The sequence below is a fragment of the Myripristis murdjan genome, chromosome 21 (assembly GCF_902150065.1).
Source record: "Myripristis murdjan chromosome 21, fMyrMur1.1, whole genome shotgun sequence".
In the NCBI taxonomy this organism is placed as follows: domain Eukaryota; kingdom Metazoa; phylum Chordata; class Actinopteri; order Holocentriformes; family Holocentridae; genus Myripristis; species Myripristis murdjan.
The window spans coordinates 18,352,881-18,370,588 of record NC_044000.1 but is presented as its reverse complement, the minus strand read 5'-3'; the positions used below and the strand labels follow the sequence as shown (position 1 = coordinate 18,370,588).

Here is a 17,708-nt window from a genome sequence, read left to right as displayed (position 1 = left end):
CGTAAGACACACACACACACACACACACACACACACACACACACACACACACAACAGTGGTGTGAACTGCATGGTCTTTGTATGTTAATTGCCGGGGAACTCAAACATTAACTCCAATGATCCACTCCTAACCAATAGGCCCTTAACACCACCATTGATCTCTGTGTTCCTGGCAGCTCTTGCACTAAGAGCGCCACACTGGAGATCATTGACTACTGCTGATGAATCAATGGCAAATTCCCTTGACTTTCTCAGCAATACAGCAGCCACATTTTCTTTCATTCTCTCCCTCTTCTTAACCCACTGCAGTTAAGATGGATGTGACTGTAACAGCTTGTGTACTGAAAGGATTTCTCCCTCTTCTCATCGACTCATGCTTACATCACCAGGTGAGTCATATCATACAAAGGGAGAGCAACTAGCTGGGCAGAGGCCTCAACAGGCCAATCACAGTCGGCAAGCTGTTATTTCTGCAGATGGTCTCCCTGATGTCTTCACCTGTAAGAACAGAATAACCTCTAAGTCCCTCTTGTACAGCATGGGTGCTGAGTATTATATTCCCTGGTGGTAAATCAATAGACACACTTTTTGTATGCCAGCAGTGCAGCCTGTTGGGTGTTCCTGCTTGTATACTGTTGATCTCTGTAGCCATCATTATGGATTTTTTTTCTGCATCCCTCCTCAAGGCCTGGTTGTAATGCCCCCCAGCTCTCTGTAGTGGAAGCAGCGAAGACATGTCCTGTCTTTTCCTTTGTATTCTCCTCAGCTCCTCCTCCTCTCTCACCAGTAATAAATCATCATCTGTTCGCCTCGATGCTGCCCTGGCGCTCTGGATCGTTAAGTACTGTCTGCCCATGTGTGCCCTCTGGTGTCTGCATACTCTGCGAGGACTATGGATTTGTGAGTGTTGCTTACTTTTATGCAAAACAGCTCTTTCCATATAGGGTGTGTGCGTCAGATAAATGGAGATGGAGAGCGGGAATCAAAGGGAAAGTAGGACAGAGAGATAGTGCGCAATTGGGGGAGCACTCAGTGTTTTTGCATGCTGTGAAGTTGTGATGGCACTGGTTGACAATAACATCAACAATATCAGTATGCCTGCTATCAGTCGTAGCGGCATCAACAGACAGATCAGTGTGACGGCTCTGTCAGCAGTGACAGATATTAGATTGTTTTGTTAAAAGTCGGCCAGAAGCCCTTCAGGAGAACCTGCGTGCATCACAGAGACCTGAAAATGATCCGCTAACCCCACATCCATCATTGTGACACGCCAAAATATGATTTTTTCCTGCACTGAATACTATTTTCCCACTGCGTCACTGTGAGTTATGGAGAGGGCGATGGGATTCGGGCTTGGTCCCTTTGGTGATGGGGGCCACGTGTGTGTAAATGTGAGTTAATGTTGGTGGGAGAAAGAGTCTGTAAAGTTTATGAATGGTGTGTACTGCTGCAGTCACTCTGTGTGTGTACAGCATGTGAGTTGTGTGTCTGCGAGAGAGAGAGTGAGTTCATGTGCAGCTGGATGAGTTATGAAGGGTGAGATGTGATTTGCTGAGGCTATCAAAAAGAGACTGGTTAGCCTAGAGCAGGCCCTCTGAACATCATTTATTCCTCTGACATCCTGCCCCACTGCTTGTCTCTCTCTCTCTCTCTCACACACACACACACACTGACCCAATTGGACATGCAGAGTAAATACAACCACAAATTTCTGAGGGGCTCAGAGGTCAGCATCCCATGCTGACTTCACAGTGCCCTGGAGCATGGGCATTAACCTTGAGTGCATGGTTGAAGCAACAAAAACTAGGTGGGTGGGCAGCCTGCTGGCACAGTCTTGGTACATCATGGTTGTACTAAAACCAGATTCATATGGCGCTTTTAATAGGTCAACTGCAAGTACTGACAATAGCAAAATGGCTGATAGGGAAACACAGGCCTTTTGCACTGAATGTATTTTATTGCAATAAACTGACAATAGCAAAGTGCCTTTTTGATGGTCACAATTGTAACTATTTGATATATAAAATGAAAAGAAAAAAGCAAAGCATGATCATACAACAAAAAACACAAGATTTTTTTTTTTCAAAAACGCTATGGCCTTCCTTTTTATTTCAGTGCACTATTTCTCAGATAAAAAAAATGAAGATAAAAATACATCACTGGAAAAAAAAAAAAAAAAGCAGCACTGGCTGAAACTCAACACATCACCACAAAGTATTTTACAGCTAAATCTGGAGCCGGCACACAGCCACTGCATGCAGCCCTCATAACGCAGCTACAACACTGTCAGAAATGTCTGGAGGATGCTTGGGAGGCAGCTAGGGGATGGAATTATTATTACTACAAAAAAACACCATTCAGAGTTCAGAGTATGATTGTACAGCTCCAAAGACGGCGGTGGCACTGCAACATCACACACCAAAGCCACGCCCTCCACTTCCTGCATCAAGTCTAGAAAGGAAGAATGTGTTGAATTTTGGCTGAATTTCCTCTTTTTGTTTGCCCTTGGCGATCATGTCTTGGAACAGTCGTACGGTTATAGGTCGTTGTTGTCTAGAGAAACACAAACTGCAGATATAGCAGCTATTCAAAGGCATGACTCACCCAGTTTGCAACACCGGGAGGGTTCACTCTCTATAATAGGCAATCATATCAATCAGTAACAAAGTCCAAGTGTTGTTGCATTTGAAAAAACGGAAACCAGCCTCCGATTAGCACTTACTAACAATGCAAGTCAATGCGGTGCAAGACCATTACCGTCAAATCATCTTCAAGTCCTTTCAAAATGTTCTATTACTTATTCTTGCTATTCCTGTGACCTGGAAGTGCACAGAGTGGCTCACTAGCAGTTTTTATGTAATAGTTCCTCTGGCTTGCACTAGCTTTGCAATAAATAGTAACAAGAGGCTCGAGACAGTTTTTCCAAAACAAACACCCTGGTGTGAAAACACTTTGGATATTTTTACACTCGAGTTGGAGGCAGGATTAATGATCAGCAGGATGGACTTCTAAACACTGAACCTTCCTGTTCAAGACACTGACCAGATTGCTTGTAACTGCATCACATACTCACTTCTAACCCCTCTGATGATCGTAGCATCACCATCCTGGAATGGTGCAGGGATACTGGGAACAGATTGGTTTGCTTGGCAAATATGAACATGAAATAAAGGCAGAGGACGTGGACAGGTCACGTTCTGACTGGATGTTGGACTGTATCAGTGTCAAGTATAATGTACTTTTACCTTTTTCATTGAAAAACAATTTAATGGATGAAGTGCTGCGTAAGAGCAAAGCAATAATTATAATAATTAAAAAAAAAAAGTAACAAAAATGAGCAAATTCAAACACAATCGACAAAGCCCATCCTGGAAATACACTACTGTACACTTCACAGGTTCTAAGCACATCTGAAATTGGCAGTCAGATATTGTGTGTGAGGAGGGACTCGGCTCTGCATTGACTGCTTGCTCAGGAAGTGGGGGGTTCTGGCATTGCTCTGTCACACAAACACAACGCTCAAGAGTTCAAAAGGTTACAAAACATCGATATGCCTCCTGCAATATTGTCATGCAATATACATGTCGACACAATTGAGACAAGAACGTCCAGAGTTTTTTTTTTTCCGCTTTTCAGTCTGGCAGTGAAAGGGTTAGCCAGGTCGGGTAGAGGCATTTCACACCTCTCCTGGCTGCTGCGTTCCAGGGAACATGACACAGATTTTCAACCCTTTTGCCTTGTGTGAGGGGAGCCGAGGAGTGAGAGCCCTCAGCCTGAATCCACGATTTGGGAGACATTTTAACAGTTCAGTTTCAGCTGTCTATGCATTCTATGGAGATCAAACATCCTAGCTAGGTGTTACAGTACATTTCAATAAATAAACGCGACTCAAGCAAAAAGATCCATTGTTGTCTATTCATCTATTGTACATGTGAAGCTGCAATAATTTTCAATATAAGTATAGATATACAGTGTTCTGACACTGACCAAACCTGACAATCTGGTATGAAATGCTACAGACTGCAAATGCGCAGGACGAATCTAGCATTTCTACATCTACCACATTGCCAACACACAGGCTATTGACATAATCTGCTTGGTGCAGTTGCCTGGCAACACAAGCAGCACAGTTCTTGGAGAATCAAAGCAAAAAAGAACATGTTAAAAAGCTATGCAAAGTAGTATAAAATAAATTAAAAAAAAAATATCTCAAATAAAGACGAAAGTCAAACATTTGCCCCTACGCACCCCAAGTTTGTTCTTACATTATGTAGGTAACACTGGAGTTGTGGGGTGTTTGTTTAATAAATGATCCGTACAGTAGTATATGAGCCACGTGCACACACACACTAGTAATTGTCTGTGTGGCTCTTGACAACTCGGTAATTTTTGTTTTTCGGACTTTGATTCTAAGATCTTTTCAAGACAGGACAAAGTGGTCATGTTGGGAAACTTGTGCAAGAATTCAGTTTCAGTCAGTAACGCCCACTGTGTTATCTAAGCAGTACAAGTGAACTGATTCAACAGCGTAAAAATCGCCCTTATGCCTACAAGGCCCATAATCCCGCAGCAGGAGGCAGGCAGCCATGTTTACAGTCTGCCTTGGAACCAATCGGCTTTCCCCCCTGTCTTTAAACTTCAGACATTAGTTGCAGAGGACAGCCTGGTATAAGGAGGTCTTGGCACTGAAAAATCCCTTATGTCAAAGTATATCCTCAGCAGGAGAAAGCTGTTCATTTATTCTCCACCAATCCCTCCCTCTCCCCCCCTTCCTCCCTCTCTCCCTCCCTCTTTTTTTCCCTCGCTGTCTCTTTTTGGAGAGGAGGAGAGGAGCAGAGGAGAGTGGAGCAGTCTCACTGAGGCCTAGTGTCTGGCAGTGTTTAAGTAGCGCACCAGGGCCTGTCTCTGTCTGCCAAGGCAAATTCATTGTAGAGGCAGGTGGGCCAACACACACATACACACATCCTCACACAGGACACAGACTTAGTTTGTGTGTCCTTGTCTTTGTCTCTACGCGGGCTGGCAACCCAGTCGTCAGCTACGGTGTCAGTGGGCACGGAGCGTCACTATGGCAACCAGCACAGTGGGCGGGGCTGTGGCTGCTCTTGGATCAGTGCAGAGACTTTTTTGGCACCCACATCAGCTCCAGAGTCCATTATAGAGTCCTTTCTCTTCGATGCTGTTCCCGGATTGGCCACTTTAACAAACTCATATGTGTGTTTTTTTTTTTTTTTTTTTTTTTTTTTGTCGTTGTTGTTGTGTTTTTTTTGTTTGTTTGTTTTTTTTGTTGAAAAATAGACACCATTTAAAAGTAATGGAAATCAAACTGCAGCTATGAGATTAAGTTTGACAGAGACGAAACAAAAACAAAAACGAGAGAGGCTCCACGTTTCTCTCCTCTCTCTCTCTTTCTCACTCAGACGCACGACTACCTGCACATGCATTCCACTCCACCCTTTGGCCAAGCCAAATCACTGCATACACGCACTCTCATACACACACACGCACTCACTAACACACACACACACACACACACACACAGACAAGCTGTTGTTAACATAAAACAGGCAGCCACCAGGGTCGGAATTATCTAAACTGATCAACTGATTGACAAATTCAACACAGCAGTGAATAGACAGGTAAGGTCTGAGGGTCGAGTCCAGATCCCCTCCCTGGCACGGTGTTGTTGGGACCCGCAGTGTGGGCGGAGCATAGGGCGGGACCCACTCTTAGTCCACAGAGCCAGGGTGCAGGCTGAGCGCGGGAGGGTCCAGACACGTTGGAGAGTAGCTGAGGTGCGGCTCTTTAATCCACAGGAGGGGGGCGCCGTTCTTGCCCTCTTGGCTCTTGCTGTTGCTGCGGCTCTTGTAGCGCACCAGCAGCACGGCGATGAGGAGGATGCCGAAGATGGGGAACGGGTAAAAGAAGACGAAGTAGAAGAGGGAGTCGTTGGAGCACACCACTGACTGGAGGGTGGAGACTGTTCACGGAGATGAAAGACGGAATGAAAAGAGATCCTCAGATACAAAGGCAACACCAACAGAGCACATTCCCTTTACAAAGTCTTGTTTAATGTTTCATCTGCCCCTTGCTGACAGCGGGCTAGATCCATTTTGTTTCTCTTTAAAGTCCTGGAATGCAGCCTTAGCTCAAAGGTTGTAACTATCAGTAATTTACAAAGAAGCAGCAGCAACAGTTAATTATCTCTTTTCTCTATTACTTTTACTTTGGCAGTGTGATATTACATGAAATGTCCTGGTAAGTGTTCATTTGCACTTGCATTTAGAGAAGATGAAAGAATTCAAGCAAAAGGAACAGTTCACCCAAAATACAGTGAAAGATATTCCCCCGCTTACCCCTAACTGCAATCTATCCATCCAGTTTCTGTTGGATTTGGCGAGGCAAACTCTATCTTCCTGTCTCTAATTTCCTTGTGCTTGTTGAGGGTGGATAGATACTGTTTGGCAGTGTTGTTCAGCAGGAAATAGTACCCGCTGGACCTGTTTGCCACCAAGGGCTATGGATTATGTTGGCTATGTGTGCCATTGTTTTTGGAAAGAGCTGCTGCTTTTTGAGTTTTTTTTTTTTTTTGCATGTAAATATTTGATCATTTGAGCTCCACAAAGGAATACCTATCCGGCTCCTTTGTACTGGAGTGAATTAAGGGAGACTGGGAAAACCACAGCAGACTGGAAACTTCACTAAATCACATCAGAGAGAAACTATCTGGATGGTAGACTGAACGATGGCTAAGTGGAAACATATATTTTTACAACTGTGGGTGAAGTGTTTTATTTAATTTAGGACTTACCTTGCTGTATCACATTGACAATGGTGAACCCCGAGTTGTTGGTGGCCAGGCGGTACCAGGCATTGCGAGGGTTGAGCAGCCACTCCTCCACGTGGCAGTAATAGCGGCCTGCGTCTGACGGCCGCGCTCCCTGAATGGTCAGGCTGTACTGGTCCGACGTCGTCCTCTCAAACTGCAGACGGGAATTCGGCCCCGCCTCCTCTGTGGGGCTGCAGTTTCCGTTTCCGAACACGGCGTCGTGCCCGATTGAAAACACACAGTCTTGGTCTCGCTCTTCCTCGCCCGGCTCCTCTTCATCATCCACGTCCTCAGAGCGCTCCACGTACCAGGAGACGGAGAAGCGGGAATCTCGGGACGACTGGGAGGGGATGCTGCAGCCCAGCCGGATCGAAGCGGACTCTTCCACTGTCACGTTCGACTCCGTTTCCTCCACTTGTAGTCGCACTTCTGCAGAGGTCAGAGAGAATGGAGGAGAGAGAGAGAGAGAGAGGGAGAAAGAAGAATATAAGGGCAAAAAATGACATTTTGGATGTGTGTTGAAATCCATTTCCTGGAGCAGAACAAGGAAGTTAAGGTTCATACTTCACTCAGACAAAATGTACTAAGTGCAGCTGTTCAAAAACCCTTTTGAACTTCATGCACGGCACCACATAAGACACATCCTCCTAATGCGGATGCAAAACTTCAAACTCTGAGATGGCCAAAAAAAAAAAAAAAATGTTGCAGTGTTGGCCAGTGTTGCTCAAAGCCGTCACTCGTCTTTCAGTTTCCCAGCAGGGTTAGATGTTTCCCCAGGGCTAGTCTGTCTGCATGGGTTTGCTACAACCCTACAGGGGTGGTGCAATGACCCACTTCCATGCAGGAACAAAGAAAAAAAAAAACAAGCAAACAAACAAAAAAAAAAGAGACTTGGCATGTTCAGGGTCTTCTCACAGAGTTTGGAATGGTATCCTTGTTAAAGCAGAAAGGAGAGGAAGGGAGCAGGCAGAAGGCGAGTGCTGGCACACATCTCCTCTCATCTTTCCCCCTGACAGTCACATTTCTGGATCACTTCCTGGGTGAATGCATTCTTTAGCACCTTAATGAATCTCCACCTTTCACCTCCAAACGCTTACCACAATATCCCTGGAGAAATCAGACATGGAGTTCACTGCAGATGTTTATACATTATTAAAACTATAAATGTTTATGTTCATGAATATATATATAGCTCCCTGATACAGGCTGTGATGATAACCTAATCCCCTGGTGAAACAAACCAATGGCTCCCCTTGTTACTCCTCTGAAGAAGAGGTGAGACCCAAGGAAAACTTTAAAGGGATTCACTTCCTTAAACAAAGAATCATTTGTATATGCTGTGCATAATCATTTGCGGTGCTGTTGCAGATCTGTGCATTTGTTCATGTGCTGGTGCTCCATTACTTATGAGAGAAACGTCTGCTTTGTTGTCTACATAAAATGTGCCTTTGCCCTGCCGGCTTATGGCCAATCTGTCTGACCTTCAGGCTCTACTTGGACAGATGCCAGAGGCACGCCATGGCTTTCACTCTGCATTCTAAACAGGACCCCTGGCACTGCAAAACTGCTCGCAGAGATGTCTGAAAAAAGTCACCTTCATCTGGTGTGAGAAACGGATACCATGTGATAGACGACAGGTGTATTAACAGTTAGGCATTTCCATTTGGAAATGTGGGATTTCAATATGGAGGTGCAGGTAGTTAGTGGCAAGCGAACAAGGGCTAATGGGAAAGTCAGTCAAGAAGCGGAACAATATGAAGGTAAGGGTAGCTCCGGTGACTTTGTCACGAGGTGGGATGTCAGGATAAGGGTGGTAGTTAAGTACAACATAGCCTCAAGTGCTTTGGAGGCTTCTGACTGCTGGACCAGAGCATTAAGCTCCTCATCTGCACAGGCCTCTGCCCTCTGGTACACCATATGGCATCTGGCATGGGACTACACCCTGTCTTACTCTGCCACCTGAGCTCTGCCCAGGGTAGGTGGATGCTGATGAGGTCATTAGAGCGAGGAGGCCTCAAGGCCTTGAGTAGAGCAGGTGGAAGCAGGAAGCAAAAGAGGAGGACAGTAAGGACAAAGGCTAAGGAGAGGGGAAATGGGTTAATTTGGAAAAGCAAGTGGGTTTGTTCAACTGGGCGCCCACATCAGAGGCTGAGGTCAACATGTTGGGCCAGAGTGGCAGCTGCTGCCTCCCTGCAATGGGGAATAAACAAGCATACTGTTAGAAAAAGAGACAGCCAGACCGGAAAGGTCTGACCCCTCGCTCACCTGGCTGTCTGACCACAACATGAGTGAATCCTGAAGACTCCCGGGATAGCCTGTACCAGGCCCCGTCCGGGTCACTCAGCCACTCCTCCACCAGGCAGTAGTACGTCCCCGAGTCGCTGCTCTCTGCCCTGTTCAGGGTCAGAGCGTAGAGTCGGGGTGACAGCCTCTCTGCCTGCACACGCCGCCGCAGCCTCTCCTCGTCTGCGTAGGCGCCATACTCGAAGGCTCCCGAGCGTTCGATTCGCAGCAGCAGCTCGTCCGCCTCCGCCCCAGTTGCGCGCCGCACATACCACAGCACGGCATGCTGGGAGTCCTGGTTGGTCTGGGCGGCGATGGAGCAGTTGATCCTCACCCGGCTGTCCTCCAGGTACACCTGCGACTGGTTGGTCTTCTGCACTCGAAGCTTACTAGCTACAAAAGGAAAGAGAAATGGGGAGGGGTGGGCGGGGGGTAAACAGTCATTCCTCGGGGTGCAGAAAAATGTGAGTACCGGTGACAGGTACACAATGCAATTTCTGTTTTATGACAGACGGCCTGTAGCCGGGTTTATTTCTGGTGGCAGCAGGGCAGAAAAAGATACCGGTGTGTGGGTGGGTACTGCAGGTGACAGAGAGCGAGAGAGAGAAAGAAATATATGGGAAAGAGAAAGGAAAATGAAATGTCAGGGAAATCAAAGATGAGGGGATAGGAGGTCTGTTGGCGCAAAGGGAAAAGATGGAAGATAAGGTGTAGAACAGTGGAACAGACAAGGATGAAGGAGGCGGGTGGTTTGTAAAGGAGCGCTGTGTATATATTAGGAAAGATACAAGATAAAAGCAGGGCAGGGGGTCTGTCAGTCTGCCAAAAAGAGAGAGGAGGAGGACGGGATGTATTTAGAAAGTCAAGCAAGTATGGCAGAACACACACACACACACACACACACAAAAAAGGCAACAGGATTGAGAGAGGCCGATAAAGAACTGAGATTGAGCCGTCAGGGAGGAGCTGGGGCTGCCCCGGCTAGTGTGACAGGATTGGTTACAGTGACATCGCGTGTGGGATAGGATTAGCTGCAGGTACATCAGGTGTGACCGCCACCAGAGACCCCCGCTGTCATACACTGGGGAAATGTGCGCGCGTGTTTGTGTGGGGAGGGATTAGTTGAGCGCACGGCTTAGACACACCGAAAACACAGATACCTCCGCACAACCATGGACACACACAGAAGCGCACAACTCATAGTATTGATAAACACGTCATGCACCAGTATAAACCCCCTGGAAAAAAAAAAGAAAAGAAAAAAAAAAGACAAAAAACAAGACATGCCTTGAAATTATCAATACAACTCATTACAGGCAGACAATTTATTCCTCACGCTGTAAAAACGGTGATATTTTAGCTTACATTCATCACGATATGGCATGAAATAGGACAGCTCTAACACTTTAGTAGATTTAGCAAGTGTTGAGGCTCTCTCTATTCCTTTTTCCCTTCCCTCTCCTGCTTTCTTAACCAGCCCCCCCTCCGCCCCCCCCACCCTCCTTTCATCATGCTCTCTTCCCCAGCTTGGGCTAAGCTCTGCTATGACTGACTGACTGATTGACTGCCTGGAGTCACAGCCATCTGCCCAGAAAATTTCACCCTTACCCACAGATTGGCGAGTGTGCTTGAATGGTCAGTGTTTGTGACTCTGCATCTCCTTTTGTGCGGCGCTGGGTTCGGCACAAATATTTGGTTGCAGCGTGCTTTCAAAGCCGCAGACCACCTCGCCGCGCAACGGCATCTTGCGCGAGCATCCCAAATTAGTCATCATCATTGCCTCGCTACCCACCAGAGACTCGGTCGGAAGCTCGACAATCTCCCCATCCGGAATTACTGCCGAGCCCTGTGGACTCCTGGCAATCATTTTTGCAGGAGAATTACCTCAGAACCCCCTGAAGTGGAACCATGCTGGATTGGATTGGCACAGGACAAAGCAATTCTCCGCCGTTCCCATTTGAAGTTCGAATCCGCAGCCAGGAGAAAAATTGGGGGCTGGAAGCCTGTTGCCTCACATCAGTGTTTACAGAATTGCCTTTTCAAAGCTTAACTAGGCTAATTATTCAAGCCCTATTAGGTAGTATCATGAGCTATTACAAGTTATTATAACTAAGCACTTAGTAAAGAGAGGAAGAAGGACAAAGGAAGAGAAAGGAGGGGAAAATGGAGGAGAGAGAGAAAGAGAGAGAAATACCAGCTTTTTGTCTTAAAAGCGGCTTCAAGGCCCCATTCTTCCTGACTGCTCTTGCGGTGAACTGCCTCAGTCAGAGAACAGCGAATTAACAAACCAGCCTGTCACACCCACTGACACGTGTCTGTTCTCACGGAGAATGAGATTTGTTCCAGGACGGCTACGGCCCAACAATGCATCTGACGAGAATGTGGAATAACTAGGCTGAAAAGTCTGAATGACATGTATGTGCGACGACGTGTGTGTGTGTGTGATGTTGATGGCTATGTTTTAGGAATAGACCGAGCGGGCACATGTACGGAGGCCGCTCCATCATACATCTATAACAAGGCCATTCATCATGCATGTGTTAAATGCACTCTCGCAGCACGAGCAGCTTCTCGATGTGTGTGTGTACGCGCGGCTGTCGATATCTATGTTAAGTGTGTTTGCATGTTCTCCGCTAGTGTGTTTCTTTAATGAATCGCACGGGTGCAGGCACAAAGACAAATCCGTAATTGGAAACACTTGTCATCCCGTACTGCATTAGTGAATGTGTCAGTCAAACCTGGCCTCGATGTCTGTGAACGCAATCACACGCCCTTACTTTATATGCAACAGGCTCCAACTTGTTCTCAGCTTCTCACAGGATGTGAAGGAAAAAAAAAAAAAAAAAAAAAATCATTGCCAGGCTGTATGTTTTTGATTCTCTAAGCTTTCTTTGCTACTCTGCTCGCGGGGAGCTCATCTGGGAAATGAGCGCCAATCAGGTGGGAGATGGGAGGAGATAATAATTTTGAAGTTAACCTTGAACATAAATGGTGTGATAACACTCTCTCGCTCTCTCCACCCGCCTCTTTGGTTTCCAGGGCAACCCCTGTCTCCATGGACAACGGGGGCGTGGCTTGAATACCTGCGAGAGCCCAGCTGTGTCTTGCAATGAGGAGGAGCAGACCCAATTAAAACGCAGCCAGAGCCTCGTGTTACCATCAGCAGGCATGATTAAATGAAAAGTTAATTAACATTCAGATCCGTGTGCTGCAAAAAAAAAAAGTGTCCAAGTTTCTCCCCAGTAGATCAACAATGTTTAGAAAGTCTTTTAGAAGGCTGCAAGGAGATGAAATACGTTTCGCTGTATGCACAAGGAATGCTTCTTAAACCAAAACTATCTCCATTTCTGTGTGTGTGTGTGTGTGTATTTGTGTGGATGTGTCAGCATTTTGCCAAGCATGTGGCATCATTACAGTACACACACATGCACACAGTACAGTAACTCAATAGCTCACAGAACCCTTGTCTCGCCCCCCTTCCCATGTGTACCCAATTTGTCTTCGTTAATTGCTACACGAACTGCAGAGTTAAGATAAAGCTGCCTTTATTCTCCTTATTTATCAGTGGAGTTAAGCACACAATGGCCACAAACAGCAGCCCAGTGTTAGTGAGGAGAAAAAAAGGGAGAAAAGCAAGCAGTCAACCCCTCCCGCAAAGCCAGCACCACGCAACGCAGCGCTTTATTTTGGAAGCCAACAGCAGAGCAGATGAAAACGTCTTTGTGAGATATTTTATGGTCCAGGGGGAAGAAGTGCACAGCTAAGACTGTAGCTACAGCGAAACAACACACAATGCAAGCACACACACACACACAAACACACGCACGCATACGCCCATGCGCGCACACACCCACCATGTAACTCAATTTTAGGATGACTTCAAAGGAGCTCGGGAAACAGCCTGGTCAAGTGTTCAGGTGTGTGAAAGTGTGTGAAATAGATGAGAAAAGAGATTTGGGAGCCTCTAAATCAGAGAGGAAATTGAGCACATTTTCCACGTCTGTTTGGTGCCACCGCTCCAGGTGATGTCTTTAAAACACGAGACGAGATCTTAATGCTGAGGTTAATGTCTCCGCTCCTCCTCAGCACGTTAACTCGCGCGTTCCTCTTCATCCCAAACTCTTTGTTTTGACCGACCACTATCTCCTGCACTCTTTGAGTCTTAAGCTCCATCTCTCTCATCTTTCCTCCCCGCTGCAGTCCCATGATCTACGTCTCTGCCAATCACAGTCTGTCTAATCACCTGCCACTGAACATGAATATTCAGCAACCTCACCTGAGGGTTCATGCATATTAATGAGGGCTAAATGAAGCGCGAACACTGGAGGAGCGGGTGCAGTCTCAGGTTCACATTTTGGCTCTTTTTTAAATATAGCCTAATATGTACTTAATGACCACTGAGCTGACAACCTTTCCACTGGACCACAGATGTAATACCTCCACACAGTTGAAGAGATGAGACGGATATAAAGTAGAGGGAGAGAAAGACAGGCGGAGGAGAGAAAGAGGTGGGGAAATGGAGACGGAGAGCGATAAGAGGGACATAAAAGAGCAGAAAAAGGAGAGCGGGTGGAAAGGTTAAGGAGGCTGGGTTGAGAGGAAAGTGGTGGAGTTAGGGGATACAGCCCCTAACCGAACAGATATGCACAACCTACCACCGGAGAGAGCGAAAGAGGGAGAGAGAGAGAGAGGGAGAGCGTGAGAGGGAGGAAAAGATGAGAGAGATGTAAAAGACAGAAAGCGAGAACATGCTCCTGGGGGGATTTCGTAAGCAGCAGGCAGCCTCTCCGGCTCCACTCCAGAGGGCTTATGGTCTTAATGGCTGCCTGCTCCGCCTTTAGCATTAGCATTAGCCCAGCCCAGGGCTAATCCACGGCCAGGACCCCGAGCATGTCAGGACTGAGGGCTTAGACACACCCTGATCCCCTGCAGAACAGCTCACTTAGGCTGGGTCGCTGCTCCCTGCCACGCCTGCTCCTCCAGACTCAGACACACACACACACACACACACACACACAAGTGCCTGCCCGGACCTCGGTCACAGGGGGGGAGAGATCAGAGCGAGCTGCCAGTCACACGGGATGAGGAATGGGGTTCCCCTGGCTGAGGAGCGGCTGCTCCTTTGCTATAATGGGAGCCTAATTTCTATGCTAATGATGGCGATGTATCTCTGATCCCATTGTGTCAAAGGGAGATTACCACTCCCCTTCCCTCCTCTTTCCAAACCCCCCCCTTGCAATATCATTACGATTGAGCTAATTACGGGGATCCATGCAGGAAATGGCAGCCCTGGACACACACACACACACACACACACGCGCGCGCCATTACCACGACTACCAGCAGCACCAAGACACAGAGGCCCATTCTGCACTTTCGCTTTTTCTGCCTGTCTGGAAGAATGATCGCTGGATGCAGCCGGGCCTGATGGGAAAATGGATGAGGAGCGGTGGGGGGTGTGTGTCGGCTGAGACAGGGGGTCAGGGCAGGGGGAGAGAACGGAGGTATATCAGATCGAGCTTTATGTGCTCGTGTGTGTGTGTGTGTGAGTGCTTGAGAGGGCCCTGCCAATAAGCATAAAAGGCATTATGCTCATTAAAGTGAACACCCGCCATAGATACTTTTTAGCCATCCCAGTGGAAGCTACAGAATGGTGTGTGTGCATGTATGCGGTATGAGTGTGTGTGTGTGTGTGTGTGTGTGTGTGTATAGAAGACCGTATTGCTGTGGCTCTCAACTGTTCCCTCTATTAGCCAATGATTTACATAGGGAGCAGAGGCACTGTAGCTATCCCTGAGTTATGACTTCAATTACAGCAGCGGGGTGAACACACACACACAGACAAACACACACACACACACACACACACGTGTGCGGACCTGCTGATGCCCAGGTGCTTAAGAGAGATGGAGAGACACAACACAGAAAATCTCATTGTGTCTGCAGATTGGGCTGAACAAGGAAATGAGGCCTGGATTGGATTGGACTCGACGGAAAGGAAAAAAAAAAATGTGTGTGTGTGTGTGTGTGTAATAAAAGAGAGAGAGAAGAGCAACTCTTGTGAGGAAGAAGACATAGGGAAGAGTCTGACCTTGAGCGTCTGAAACAGGCGTGATTAATCAAAAGCCTTTTATGAAATTATTTTCTGTTTCAGTGCACCAGACAAAGGGTCTTCATTTATCACCCACCGTGACTGTGTGTGAGCGTGCGTGTGCATGAAGAGGCTTTGATTGTTTGTGCATGCAATATGTAAGCTGTTCGTATGTGGTTGGTGTGTGTGTGTGTGTGTGTGTGTGTGTTGTCCACAGAGTGCTGCCTGAGGTGAGCTAGTGGGGAAAACCCAAACTGTCCACAGTGCAGCCAAAAAAGCAGGGCACGGAAAGATTTACAGCCCCGTCACCAACAATAACACCGTGATAAAGCCGCCATTGTGTGCAAACAAGCACAGCTGCCATATCCTTATTATTCATGAAACACTGACAATGGTAAAGAAGCTATTTGAAGAGAAATGTAAACATAATGGAGAGAATTATGAAGAGGAGGAGGAAAGCAGGGAATTATAAAATATTGAAAAATCACAAGAGTGAGGAAGAAGCTAGGGGCATGCGCGGAGGGAAACATGCAAGAAAGTGAGAGTGAAGGGGGGGGGAGAGAGACATTAGAAGAGACTTAGAGAGTGAGCGAGAGAGTGAGAGAGAGAGAGAGAAAGGAAGAAACACAGACAGATAGAGACAGAGGGGAAGCTGGCAAGAAGTACATGAAGGAGAGAGGCCCGGCCTTAATGAAGACAGACAGCTACCATCCATGCCCCGATAAGCAGGAACCTCCCATCACCACGGCGACGCCAATGCTATCAATAACGGCTGGGTGGCAAGTACTTTGCTGGCATGAAAGGAGCACCGCACACAGCATCTGTTAGTGCCAGCCCACATTAATGGAGAAGAAGCCCTTAAAGCCTAACTCACAGAGAGAGCAAGGGAGTGTGTGTGTGTGAGAGAGAGAGAGAGAGAGAGAGAGAGAGAGAGAGAAAGAGAGGAAGGAAAAGAGGAGACGAAGACAAGAAAATGTAGGATTTAAAGGACCGCATACTATTTTGACGTCTTGTCAACAGTCGTGTTCGTATCTGTCCGTCACAAATATCCGTTGCGCAAGTCCCTGCAGAATGTCTTGTGGTAGTTAATAAATCCAGGCTCACTTAGCCCAATTTGCTCCCCTTCGTTGTTCTGAAAGTGTTGAAACTGCACCACGAAACTCAGACGCTGCCCTTCATCTTGCACAAACTGAGCTGATGCAGACGGACTCTAAATCTATTAAAATTTACACACTTGAGAGGAACTATTTCTTCCGGCGTGCTCGGAGCACAGTGGAGGTCGACAATGCCCGACGGTCGCACCACAGAACAAACAAAAAACAAGAATCAGGGGGAGCGCCTGCTAAAATCAGCTGCTAGTCTCACTCACTTCGCCGTGGAAGCTCTCAGGAGTTAAAATAAGTGGAACCCAAACACCTCTTCACACTTTGAATGCGGAACACATTCGGTATTAATGTGCAAATTTGAATTATAATAGAGCCAAACAGTAATTGTCAGCTAATGTATGCGCCGGCTAAGTATTAACAAAATGAAATCGTCTGTGTGTGGCAACTTTCATTTTCATTTAAATACCTTTTTACACATTTTTGAACATAAATGCAAGGAACAAAACTCCCTGTGCAAATTCAGTGACCTGCTGCCAGGCTCCGCTTGGTCGCAGGAACATATACAGATAAAGATCAAAATGAAGAGCAGCACACCGAACCGCCTTTACTGCCATTTATTAGAAGAGACAAAGGCGTTTCACTTGTTGTGTCTTCAGCTTCACTCAGCAAAAAAAAAAAAAAAAAATGTGTTGTTTGCTCCTAATAACTTACAGCCAAGTCAGTTCAGTGTATGGCCGTTTATTTTGATCTTTCTCTATAAATTGGAGTAAACTGGGTTGAGTTAGCCTCGACTTCTCAGCTTCTGAGGTACCAAAGCATTTTCTGGGCACGCTTGAAAATGATGCAGCTGATATTTGTAGCAGACAGATGCGATCACGACTGCTGATGGGAAGCAAAATAGGACTGGTGTAGACCTTCAAGGTAAATACAAAGTTAGGGATATTTGGCTTTCAGGTGAAATTTCAGGATGAACCTAAAATGCATTATAACCTTTACAGGTGAACTTAATGTGACCTTCTGTAAACTTTTGAATGCACATGTCCAACTGTTCAATGTTTCAGTACTTTTTGCACAAGTTGCTGTTCTCTAACAAGGAGTTTAACGGCAAAATTCACATCAGGTGTTTGATGCTCCAGCTCATCGAGGTCGTATCATCAGGGAACGGCTGCTGGAGACAGGGGTACCTCAAATGGAGTGGCCTGCACTTTCTCCAGACCTGCATCCCATAGAAAACCTATGGGATCAGCTGAGTGGCCGTGTAGAGCCTCGGAGCTCTGTACCCCAGAACCTCAATGACCTGAGGGCCGTCCTTCAAGAAGAGTGGGATGCCATGCCTCAGCAGACAATAAGTCGGCTTGTGAACAGCATGAGACGTCGTTGTCAAGCTGTAATTGATGCT

General features: G+C 46.7%; 1 protein-coding gene across 1 annotated transcript in view; it reads right to left on the bottom strand.

Moving 5' to 3' along the window:
* Positions 1-1,937: 1,937 nt before the first annotated feature.
* igsf3 (immunoglobulin superfamily, member 3) overlaps positions 1,938-17,708 on the bottom strand; it is a 70,906-nt gene continuing 55,135 nt past the window's right edge. The window contains exons 7-9 of the mRNA XM_030080579.1: positions 9,095-9,505; positions 6,812-7,258; positions 1,938-5,980 (exon numbers count right to left, since the gene is read on the bottom strand). Coding sequence (XP_029936439.1) covers positions 5,730-5,980; positions 6,812-7,258; positions 9,095-9,505 — 1,109 coding nt within the window. The 3' untranslated portion in view covers positions 1,938-5,729. The remainder of the gene's footprint in view (positions 5,981-6,811; positions 7,259-9,094; positions 9,506-17,708) is intronic.